This window comes from Puntigrus tetrazona, chromosome 13 (genome assembly GCF_018831695.1).
Source record: "Puntigrus tetrazona isolate hp1 chromosome 13, ASM1883169v1, whole genome shotgun sequence".
In the NCBI taxonomy this organism is placed as follows: domain Eukaryota; kingdom Metazoa; phylum Chordata; class Actinopteri; order Cypriniformes; family Cyprinidae; genus Puntigrus; species Puntigrus tetrazona.
Genome location: NC_056711.1, coordinates 23,735,095 through 23,748,353, shown reverse-complemented (window position 1 = coordinate 23,748,353; position 13,259 = coordinate 23,735,095). Strand labels below are relative to the sequence as shown.

General features: G+C 35.7%; 1 protein-coding gene across 1 annotated transcript in view; it reads left to right on the top strand.

Moving 5' to 3' along the window:
- The window catches only part of csmd1a (CUB and Sushi multiple domains 1a), a 361,878-nt gene that overhangs the window by 247,240 nt on the left and 101,379 nt on the right, over positions 1–13,259 (top strand). The window contains 7 exon segments of the mRNA XM_043255964.1: positions 546–715; positions 1,942–2,098; positions 3,176–3,367; positions 5,702–5,828; positions 8,205–8,407; positions 9,135–9,326; positions 11,404–11,542. Coding sequence (XP_043111899.1) covers positions 546–715; positions 1,942–2,098; positions 3,176–3,367; positions 5,702–5,828; positions 8,205–8,407; positions 9,135–9,326; positions 11,404–11,542 — 1,180 coding nt within the window.

The window sequence follows — 13,259 nt, the reverse complement described above, 5'->3', positions numbered from 1 at the left end:
CCTAAAACAACTTAATTTCTCTCAGCAGTTTGTCTCTGAGGAACTGATACCTTTTAAAAAAGGCTGGATAACAGGAGGACATTGTTGTAGAGTTTTACCTTAAGTTTCTGAGCTCAAGGTCTTGAAGTAACATCTGCTTATATACTTAGAGTGACGCTGGTGCAGAATATTAAATAGAAGGACATCTGATCCTTACACAGCAGTGAGCTTTCGTGACCAGCAACTAGCTAATGCATAGGCCTCTATTAATTAGTATTCCTCTGAAGTTGTCCTTGCAGTGATTCATCAAAATGACAAAGACTCAAATTCCAGACGGTACAAAACCTTGGCCTAAAATTGGCCTGTCAGTAGGAAATGGAGTAGCAGCTGTCAGGGCACTACAGGCTTCAAGGGAACCCAACTTATTTGTTACCAACCCCTAGTTTTTCACAGCCATGTGCAGCTTTGATAAGTTTGCACTTTCTGCCCTCAGTATGTAAACATTTGGTTTCTCACCATTTTTTGTATGCCTATCTTTCCCATCCATTCCTCCCGGGTTTGCTTAGCTGAGTGTGGAGCCACTTCTGTGGGCAGTCAGGGTGTCCTGCTGTCTCCCAATTACCCAGCAAATTATGACAACAACCATGAATGCATCTACCACATTGAGACTGACAGAGGCAAGGGGATTCAAATCACAGCCACCACCTTCCTGCTTCACGAGGGAGATTTCCTCAAGGTAGGAATGACCAACATGAGTAATTTTATATCATGGTACATTATTTTTTATTTGGTTAAAAAGTGGCACAGGTATATTGGTAGCAATAGCTAAAAATGCATTGTCGAAATGATTGATTTTTGTTTAAATGTAAACAAAAATCATATTAGTGAAGATATTTAGTACATTTCCTTCCATAAATATATTAAAGTCAAGGATTTTATTTAGACAGCTTTAAAGTCAATTTTCAAATTTTTAAATAAAAATATAATAATAATAATAATTTAAATTCTACAAATGTCTAGTTCAGAAAGGCCAGATCAGTTGAATTCTGTGTGAATGTGGTCAGTTGTGATTTTGCGAACACTAGATAGAGTTTCAAGAACTTTGATGAAGTTTGGCGATTGCAACACGTCTGCAATACTGTTAACATGTAACAGTTTGTAATCCATGAGAGACCAGCAAATGGGACTTGGAGACACCATTAACTATTCATAGATTAATTTACGTTACAGTGCTCAAGGCACATGTACCATCACAGCAGAAAGATTGTCCCCTAAGACCAATAAGGCCACTAATTAAGTCACAAATGAAAGGATAAGAACGAGGTGCAATTCCAAACACATAAATTTTGTCACACTTATAGTGATTCTTTTACAATGAATCATCAAAATATTGCCTGTCATCATTAAGGAATATTTACCTGTCAGCAAATTAGGTCTTAGACTTGTAAATGTGGCAGTGTTGCAAGATTTGTCAGGAAACTGCTACTCCCTCATTTAATAATGTTATTGATTAGCCGTTTTAATTGATTTCAACTGATTTTTGAGGCTGTTCTATCAGTTTGCACCATTGTAGACAAACAGCGGAAACAGTCTGTCCTTAGACCAGTAGCATATTCTGCACATTCAATCTGGAATCACACGATATTTTCCATTAAAGCTTGAAACAGTGTCCTCCGTCACAGAAAAGTGGAAAACTGCTGCTTGACATTGATTTATGACCTTTAATATTTTTCCCTATGCCGCAGTGTTTTCCACCCTCTCTTTGCAGAGGTTATTGTTTCAAAATATATGCAATTCCATGAAGCAATTACATAATTCAGAACCCAAAAGGCAATATTTTAAGAAAACACAGATTTAGTATTTTTTTGAACACAAGGTATATTTTCAGAACAAACAATTCTGTGACTGACTGCTGACAAAAAAGTAAACTTTCTTGCTTCTTTTGGTCTTTGGTTTTCATAGGTTTATGATGGTCAAGATAGTTCATCAAGACTCTTGGGCAATTTTACAAAAAACGACATGTCTGATGTCATCCTCAACAGCACGTCCAATCATCTCTGGATGGAGTTTAACAGCAATGGTACCGGTACCAGCAAAGGATTCAAGCTGTCGTACAGTAGTAAGTTAAAGGAAACAAGCCAATAAAGGCTCCATTCCTTAATCACACACTAATTCTTTAGAAACAGCTCAGTGAAGTGCACAAATACACAAAGACTCTTTTGAATGAATCTTATAAACATGTCTAATGGTATTCCCCTGTGTTTGGGTGAGATCTCTTCCTGCTTTAATTTTTCCTCCAAACTTGTTTTCCTTGCCTGTCACTCAATATAAAGTCACAATCAACATACTGACACTGTCTACTGATAACGATACTAAAAAAAAGATCATATTTACTGTAAACACTGACAAATCTAGCATTCACTTTGATTAAAAATGAATGGTGGTTTCAGAATTCAATTGATTGAATTGTCACCACTGTGAGACAGTAATTTGATGCCTGACTGCTGACAGTTTTGACAAAATAATAGTATTTCACATCCAGCATGCACTAAATACAGTAGCCATTTTGCTTTCTGTTTTTGCTAATTATTAAAGGACCTACTTTCTCAAACAAACCTTTTTATTATTTAATTATACACTCACACACACAATCTGACAGCGAATGCGTAAAAATCAAATACTACTATTCTAATTACAAGAAAGAACGAGTGGAAACAAAGACAGTAAAGACGCAGCATGTGCAGGATATTACGGTTTTAATTGCTGGTCAGAGACAGCCTGATAATATCCTCATTATCCACTCCTCATTATTTCCTCGTTAAGACTACCACCATCTTCCCAGCCAAAAGAAGAATACTAAATGTATTAAAAGCAGCTCTGCAGGTTTATTGTTTTCAGATGACACTTTTTTTTTAAAAAAAAGGCTTTAGCTTGAAATGTTTGCGATATGCGATAATCAGCAGTGTGTTTGAAAGGGTGAGCTTTGAGTTGAGCATATGCTGTGCTGGTATTAATTTGAGGTGGGCTCCTGGGGGCTGCATAGGTAATTGTTGTGAGCAGGTGTACCTTTTATTGCACCACCTTTATGTCATTATTAAGCAAGAGGCTGATCCAGCCTGCCAGGGGGTTGATTTCAGGTGGCCAGATGTCTTTTTTACCGTTCAAATTGGCTTACCTTGATCCTGCCTCTCTACAGGTTTTGACCTTGTCAAATGTGAGGAGCCAGGGACGCCTAATTATGGCTACAAAATCCAAGACGATGGCCATTTTGCAGATACATACGTTTTGTACAGTTGCAATCCTGGATACACACTGCATGGAAGCAGCACGCTGACGTGCCTCAGCGGAGACCGTAGGGTGTGGGACAAAGCACTTCCATCTTGTATTGGTGAGTTTACAACATCAACATCTACAGAAATGATTTTATTTTGAACCTAGACCTGAACATAGTCTGTACCCATCTAAAGCCGTTTCATATTGAGTGATGGTCTTGCTGTACTTTGCAAGAGAATGGTTCTTTTCACATTTGATGTTTCAAGTGAAGGGTTATTTTGCTATTAAATGTTTGTCAGGGAAGGGCTTGAGTTCCTATCCCGCACGAAACCTGTCAAAGAGCCTCTTAATTGGTTGTCAACACTTGTCATCACTTCTAAATCTTCAGTGAAAAGCAGTTGAAAAATAACTAAATAAATAAATAAGTAAAAATCAGTGTACTGGAAAGGATGAGAATCAAAACAATTCTTAAATACCTAATATATATACTGAGACAAATGCAAGGAAATTTAGACTTCATCACTTTTAAATGAAAATAAAAGAGTTATGGGGGGAAAAAAAACATATATTCAGTTACAAATTAAATTTAGATTTAAAATGATTTAGTCTAATGGACCAGGAAAGTTTTTTTTACAGTGTTTACTGTGTTTCTTTTGATCTAGTGTTAGCATTTTAGGCCAAGGGCCCTTAGTTCTCTTTTACCCTACCATATATTTGGTTTGGATTTATATATTATTGGGCTGAATATAAAGCTCAGCAGTTGCACCATTCTTTGCCCCTTCCAACTCATCTAACAGGTTTTAATCCAAGAGAGATCAGCAAATGGGACTTAAGCAAAGGGAATTCCATTAACAATTCATAAATTAATTTATGTTGCCATGCTCAAAGAGCATGTACCATCACAGAAGAAAGGTGATAAAGTTTGAGCATGCTTCACAAAGCTGATATTACATTCAGTTTTTCAGTATGTAGAGTATGTAGACCCTCAGATTTATTTTGCTTTATCTTAACCAGACAGATTTTGCTTGCACCTTCTGGTGAACCTAGTAAGAGACAACATTGTCTATATAGATGATTTGTAAGATTTGGATAGTCTGATGACTTCAGACAAACATTGCAGTTGATGTGTTTTTTTCTTGTTTTTTTTTACTTCTATGTAAACACTGCACATATTTATGCTTCTACAAACTGCACTACAATATGCTTTTTTGTAAAAAAAAAAAAAAACAGATAATAAAGAAGCAGATCTACAGACATATTTAGTAGAGCAGAGCTAGATGATTATATAAAAAAAATAATAATAATAATAATAAAGAATGAGTACACTAACTGCCCAAATATGACCTTAAATGTTATGTACCCTTACTTTGATGCACGGATACCTTCATACTTCAATTGAGGACCTGTACATCAAGTAACTAGCTATTATTATCTGAGATATCATGTTATCACCAAGGAATTTATTGTGTGATGGAAAGATCTCATGTCATCAGATCAGAATAGTTCAAGATAGTAGTATAGTTGAAAAGTAGTAGTAGTGCCTACTACACAGAACAGTAACACAATGAATGCATTAAATATTATATGTAAATATTACAAATTCATGATCTCAAATAATGTATTTTGAAAAAAAAAGTATATAGTATTGTACTCTGTGACTTCCTGAGAGTATGGACATTTTCTACAACAGAGCTATACTTGGCTTGAACCGAATGCAAAAGTGTCTTCATGCTATAATTCTGATGAAGAGAATGCCTTTCCAAAACTCAACTTTAGTTATTGCATGTGAGACCCACAAGCAAACAAAGTGCATGGGGGAATGGAGAGATGTTCTCTCACTGTGGTTAGGATGAGGTAAATGATTAGTCCGTAGCACTGTATACTTACAAAGAGAGTATTTTAGGATATACACATTACAGTCTTTACCATGCTGCACTCATTCCTTAATTAAACCTTCTTGGGTAAGATGCAGTTTGAGAGAATGGTGTGGAAAATGGAGAATATTGCCTTGAGCTGACGTTGTGCTGTATGCACTTATTTAAATTGGTCGACATAATAAGCCCATTTTCTCTGCAAGCTACATTATATACATAATGGCTAAAAATACCCATAGTATGCTATAATTTTACTTCAGTGTAGCTTAATTTAAATTTTTGTATTTGGATTATAATTGAATGCTAAAAATCTAAACAGTCTGAAAGTCCCTCTTTACTCACACTGCTTCATGGTTAGCATTAAAAATGTAATCCTTAACTATGAAGTCATCTTAAATTTGCACTCTTCTTAGATTTATATGCTGAATTATTATTTGTGCCATATTAATTCATTTTGTAGTAATTTGTTGTAAAACTTGATTTATTGTTTTTTTGTTTTTTTTTTGCTTGCAAGTACTGATATTTCCTTCTGGAAATGCGAATCTAGTTAAAGACCTAAATTCTTGTCTGTGTAGCCGAGTGCGGAGGACAGATTAGCGGCGCCACATCTGGACGGATTCTGTCTCCTGGTTACCCGGCCCCCTATGACAACAACCTTCACTGCACCTGGTCCATTGAGGCAGACACAGGCAAAACCATCAGGTACAAAAACCACTGCTTGCAAACTACGTTAATGTTTTTGCCACCCCTCCTTTAATTTCCATATAATTCCCATACAACCTATAAAGGAGCATGGTGATTGCATTTCACCCGGTTGCGCGGCCTACCACTGACTGGCATCTGTTCCAACAAGTGCATTACCGTTACACAGAGGGGGAGGGTTAGCGAAAGGGCAAAGAGAATACAGACACAAAAAGCGATAAGCCAGTTAAGCCTTCAAAAATGAAGCAAAACTCAGGTAAGCCAATTCGGTTGATCCGTTTAAGGAGAATATGGCTTATAAGAGCAGATAAAAGGAGGCGATGTAAGAGTGGGATGTAATCCATACCATTGGGCTTGAGTCATGTCATTTGCGTGCTGCAGGTGTTTTAACTATTTATATACATGCAGGGTCCAGAATGAATGCTCACCAAGCACCAAATTCCAGTAAAAATTGACTTTGGTGAGCAGAGTATGTGAGTTGAGTGGAGCAACAGCAATTTCCCCTCTGCTCTCAAAGCGTCTGTAATCACTCCGCTACAACTCCACTCCATCTCTCGCTCCCAGCTCCCAGGTGAAAGAAACCCCTCTGTGACTTCTCTCCATAGCATACATTTGCACAGTAACTGTTTTTTTTTTAACATCATCTAGGCTCGAGACGTATTAAGTGAAATCCATATTTGCGTAATTCCGTACAGTTGCTAGGGTGTTGCATTAGTATGATGACATGGTTGTTCGCATTTTTCAAAAGACTGCACTGAGAGGACAGACTGATGTTTAACATTTGCTTCAGATTTTTGTGAAATACAATTATGTAAACTACGTATATTAAACATTTGCATTTAGCCATTTAGCACATGCTTTTATTCAAAGCGACTTACAAATGAAGACATTAGAAGCGATCAAAATCAACCAAAGAGCGATAACGAGTGTCGGTTAGTTTAGCGTAGTACACGGATCAAGTTGAATATAGTGCAAGTTTATTTTTTTAAGAATAGAATTACAAAAGAGATTGACGGTGTCAATTTTTTAACAGATTCTTGAAGATGGCTAAGGGCTCAGCTCCTTGGATTGAGTTGGGCAGTGAACATTTAATGTAAAATCTGTGAAAGTGATTTTGTGCCTCTTTGGGATGGCACAATAAAGCGATGTTTACTTGTAGAATGCAGGTTTCTAAATGGCATATATATCTGAAGTAATGAATTTAGGTAAAGGGGTGCAGATTCCTAAAGATGGCTAAGGATTCAGCTGCTCGAATTGAGTTGGGCAGGTCATTTCACCAGGAGTAGCGTAACAAACGAGTGCAAAACAATTTACTAATGAATAATGTTTAATTCAACTATTTGTTAATAATATTTGCAATAATTGCATTTTTATGCAAGAAAGTCGTCATCATGCCTACATACCTATATAATAATATTCCACTGCTGACAAAAAGGACCCTGCTGGTGAATGAAATGTCACTTATGAGCGGTGTGGAGATATTTGAATGAATAACGCTGTGTTTGTGGAGAGCAGAACTTGTGGTTGTCCACCCACACATCCCACAGAGACAGTCATTGTTGTGACTTAAGTTGATCAGTTCTGTGTTTACATGCCAGCTGCAGTGCTTTGCTCGACTCGAGGAGGTCAGACTACAGCCCTGTTGAGTGTAAATAATATAAATCCCAGTGGCTCAGTATAGGAGTAAATATATTCTGAAGGCCTTTTGGTTTGATCAGTTCAGTGCTGAGGAAAATATGCTTTGTATGCATTTAGCATTATATTATTTGCAAAGATGATACCGAGCTGTTAATGAGGTCAAATATTGCTTGTTTTTATAAGGTTGTGTTTATGTAACATTCAGCATTTTGTTTCTTAAAATGTTATTAATAAGAGGCTTACCTCGTTATTCAAATACAATTTTATAAATTTACAATAATAATTTAAATGTAAAAGTTGTCAAAATGCATTTCACAAGAAATTGATTGTTATGCCATATCCGTACATAAAGCAGTAAGGATTCAGTTGTAGGTAGCATGAAGCTGAATGCTTATTTGTCATAATGAATGAGAAAAATAAATTGATGATGAAGACCGTTCAAAATGGTAAAGTTCTGGGAGTCGCCTAAAACAAAAACAATATTGTTACTTAATTTTCCAACCACCCTGTTAAAATCTATATCTGTGAATCAAACCACATAGAAGGAGCATAGTCAAAAGAAAGCAAGCAATGTTCTTCTGCAAGTTTTTTTTAAACTAGAGAGTCATAAGTTTACTGCAGCTTAATCATATTTTAATTTACATATGTGTTGTGCTTATTATTATAGATGCAATGTTTTTGATTTTCTTTAAAAGAAAATAGCAACATTGAATATTCTCACTCTTTTGAACTTCCCAGCCTCCACTTCATAGTCTTTGACACGGAAGTAGACCATGACATTCTGAAGGTTTGGGATGGACCAGCAGAGAGTGGCATTCTTCTGAAAGAGTGGAGTGGATCGCTTCTGCCCGAGGACACTCACAGTACCTTCAACATCCTCACGCTTCAGTTTGACAGCGATTACTTCATTAGCAAGTCTGGTTTCTCCATCCAGTTCTCTAGTAGGTATCAGGTTCTCTGTGACTCATTTGGAACACCATTCTAGCATATTGCTTTTGGTGTATATCTTTGCAGCATGCACACTGCATACTGTATGCAGCTTTTAAATATGCATGGCAACTGGACATGCAGTACAACCTACAATGCTATATGGAATACTCCATCCTACAATGCACTGCATTGACTTTGATTTTCTATTACTAATTATTAGCAATGCTGTTTCAGCATTTTTCTTGGTCCTTTTCTTCTTCTTTTAATTTTTCAACTGGACAGATTAAAATACAAAATAATAGTTTTTTCCAAGATAATCTATAATCTGATCAATAAAATAGCAGGCAGTGCATAGTGTATGCTGTGCAACATGCAGTAAATAGTATGCAGTATACTATTGTAACAAAGCCTTTTTCTCTTGGTTCTCATTATATATTTTTTATGTACATTTAAGTGGTTATGGAGCATATTTTTGTGAGGAGAACAGACTTTTGACAGTTTGACAGTGTTTTTATTTATTTGACTTTTGACAGTAATATGATATGATTTATGAAATACAAATTAAATTAAAATCTCCATAAACTTGAGTTTAACACGATCACGTATGGGAGCTGCTGTGCGACTTGCCATATTTAGCCAAGTGCAGAGGTCCGTTTTCTCATGAATAAGTGATTTTCCGCTCTCTCTCTAATGTCTCACTGATCCACAGCTGATTCAAAATTTATCTTTTTATTTCAGCTACAGTTGCCACGACCTGCAACGACCCAGGGACCCCTCAAAATGGGACACGCTACGGAGACAGCAGAGAGCCTGGCGACACCATTTCCTTTCAGTGTGACCCTGGGTACCAGATTCAAGGGGTGTCTGAAATCACTTGCGTTCAGTTCAACAGCCGATTTTTCTGGCAGCCGGATGCACCCACCTGCATCGGTGAGATCCGACTTGACTCTGTGCTTTTTAGTTTGATTACTGGAAAGCTACTTAGAGGGAAATCAGCAATTATATGCTGTTAAATGCATTACTTCATTTTAAAGGTGAAATATTAATATAAATTACAGCTGTCAGTAAAATACATTTATTTAATTACAGATGCAAACAATCAAGCAACAATACTTTATAAATGCAAATGACACCACTGTTTGTTTGTGTGTGTTGTTTTTGTTAAAAAAATATTGACATAGACATTTTTACATATTTTATATGATAATACATTTTTCTCTGACACACATTAGATTTTAATGTAAATACTGTTACTTTTTGTTGTTGTTGCAGCCTCATGCTAAAATGCTTTAAATTACTTTTTCCACCTTTACTCCTTAGCACACATCTCTCTATATAAGGTCTAGCATGTATATTTATGGTATAACGGATCTAATCTATATCAGGGCAAAAAACAAAGCCATATTACGGCTAAGTGGGCTCTCCTCAGGACATGACACGTGAATACCTACTTGAAGTTCCTAAAGGACTATTAGACTACAAGAAACAAAATTCTTTAGATTGATGAACCTCTATTCCAAGCATCATATCTGGAGTAAACCAGGCACTGCTCATCACCTTTAAAGCATGGAGTTGAACTATCCAGGCTAACTGGAAATATGTGCCTCAACATATTTTTCTTCAGAATTCAAAAACATACCTATACACAGAAATCGCTAGAGTTTCCAGTTGAACTGAACGCTAGAGGCAGCAAAACTTAAAGACAACCTTTTCACACAAAATTTGATAAAAGTTGATATCATCATCAGTTTTGACATGAACTTTTGAACTGTTCATTGAACAATTAAACAGTTATAATGGTCAAAATATCTGTCCATGGATGACCTAAATCCAACCTGAGTGAACTAAATACTTTTGTAAGGTGATGTATATCAAAATCTAATCTCATTATAAAACTGTTAAAACATAGCATTCATGTATCAGGTGTTCTTGTAGTAGAGATTTAAGAGAGAGATGCATTAGCTCAGCTTTACAGGGAAAAGTAGAGGTGTCTCATCCACTGCATTACAAAGTTTTATACTATGCCATGTCCTTCTCTCAGACCTCCAGTATAGTTCTGCTTCTTTTCTCTCTTTTTTTTCAGTCAGACAGTATGGTCTGCACCTTCTAAGCATGTTAAAGAATAGCATTTTTTGTCCAGTGTCCCTATTGACTTCATCTGATGTCATGTTTGGCCAGTTGGCATGAAAATTTACAAGGTCCTCTCGGGTTCAGGAAGCACAAATCCCATTCATCTTCTTTGTAGAAAAATAGATTTTTAATGATAATATTTAAGCCATTCAAGTCAGCCCTTGAATGAGTTGTTAGAGGATGATAAAAACATTTGTACCTTTGTTAAACTGAAGAAAACAATACAAAAAAGAAAATTACTTTACTATCTTATTTTACACGGGCAAAAACATGGTCAGTAGTTTTATAGTGATTTTTTTTTTTTGCAATAGGTTACAGAGTTTATTCTGTCGTTTAAAAATTAATTAATTAATTAATTAATTATAGCAGTATTTGCTCCGCACTAAATTTTTCATCTTGTGATCTCAGAGAACATTGATTTGGTTCATGGCTTAGACTATTTTTATTAAAACATTGTTTCAGATGCTTACTTCCAGAACTGAAGCCAGCAAAAATTGGCAGGTTCTATTATAACATTGTTGCCCAGTGCCAAACATCAAGCACATTTTGTTTTTGTTGTTTTGTTTTTTTTTTTTTTTGGCCATTGTAGTCAGTATATCAATGGTTGTTTCTCTGAACAAGACATCCCCTTCACATCTACAATTCTTTTAGATGGTTGAGTAATAAAGTCCTGCCTAATCTCCTTTACAATTCATCTTAGTTTAATTTATTGATTATTTTCATTTAATGTTGTGGGATGTAGCTGTCCTGCTATATTAACTGCCAATGAGCTGAGAGTAATCATTCTGTAATCAGGCTTCTGTAACATTGTTTATTTTTACTGTGTTGAAGAACCACATTAAATAATCTCTCGTCCTTACTCTCCTTGTTATGACAGCTACCTGCGGGGGCAATGTGACAGGGCCTGCTGGGGTAATTCTATCACCCAACTATCCCCAACCCTACCCACCAGGAAAGGAGTGTGACTGGCGGATAAAAGTCAACCCTGACTTTGTCATCGCTTTAATCTTCAAAAGGTAATATGCTCGTACAGTGCTGAGTGCCTCTCACTCTCATGAGTGGGGTGTAACATCTCTTACAGGGTTGTTCACTATTCACAAGCACATTTCCACATCTCCAGTTTCTATAAATTTTAGAGGAATAGATGATGTAAGATTGACAGTTTCTTTATCGGCACCAATGGTTCCATGAAGAACCTTGAAATCAAATGGAACCTTTCAAATGCTAGAAAAATGGTTCTTTATATTTTTTTGCATTTTCTTCATAGAATGTAATGCCACAACGTAGGTAACCATTTTCATTCTTAGTCATACAGAAATTGAAGAAGAACGCTCCATTCATAATCACCGGAGCTGTCAGTCAGTTCAGCGCTGTACTCTCTCCAAGTTCTGTACTCTCTCCAAAAATCCCATTATAATCAATGCCGCTGTCAACACTTCTCATTGAATCTCATATTTGAATTGTTAGCATTGTGTTGATTGTGTTGTTTATAATGAAAGCACTTGTGAGAGTGCAGATTTCAAGTTGCAATGGCAAAGATCATTGTGTTGCATAAAGGCTGTGTGGTCTTATGCCTCTTTATGCAACTTTGATGTCTTCTGCCTGACACCTCGTATGTTGTGTGTATACTTGCTCATTTTGCTAAGGAAAAGATCATTGTGTTCACACAATCAACAGAAATGACTGTACGATGTTCAGCACTGCAACCTGCAATGGTGGTGTTATGCTATAATCATCCTTTTCATCAAATAGTTAATCTCATAAGGTGTACAAGTAAAAACATACCAAATATATAAAATATATATTAAACAGATTATTAAAATAAGGGGTTAAACTCAGGGTGGAAAATTGTCTTTTACTTGTAAATTATGAAAGATTTTGATTTAAACAGAATAATACTAATTATATCAGTGCACCTCAGTATACTTTTTTAAACAAATAATAGATAGTTATAATAGTGTAGTTCGCAACCCCTTCGATAAACAAACACTCAGAGAACAGGGAGTGTGCCAGGTATATATGTGACATTTCTAGACCTATCAATGTAATTGCCAGACTGACAGTCAATATTTAGTTTAATAAATAACTTTTTAATTGTGGAGCAGTTAATTTCAGAGAATACTATAATTTATCCAGTACTATATTAATATTATAATTCATATAGTCTTCAAAATGGAGCCAGACTGCATATGGAGCATGTTTAGTAGATGAAAACCTTAAAGAGAATTTCTAAGAAGCTAATGATTTTTTTTTTTTTTTTTACTTAGGGGTGGAAATGCCTCAATGTGGAAACATATTATGAATTCAAATCACTGCAGTTTATTATGAGTGTCATGTATCTCAGCCCTTGCGCACAAATCCATAATCACAATCATCAACTCGCATACTTGAATCTTTAGAATGATTATGACTCTGATTGCTTATGTTTCAGTCAGCCAAAATGATCAGGACTTCATGGACTTCCATTATAATTTCAAAACAGACCAACTAGAAAGAAAGATTTACTTCTGGAAGTAGCGGGCTTTCTGATGAAGCTGGTTAAGCAAGAATGCATGGGTTAAACATGTTTGTGAATAAAGATCCTTGTTTATTAAAAACATTTATAGAATAAACAATAAAAATAGCTTTTTAGATTTTTTGAATGCTTTAACATATATCAATATGTAATATTAGAAAGCAATATTTATTTGCATTATGTTTTACTAAAACATTTTAATGTTAAGTCTAAGCATG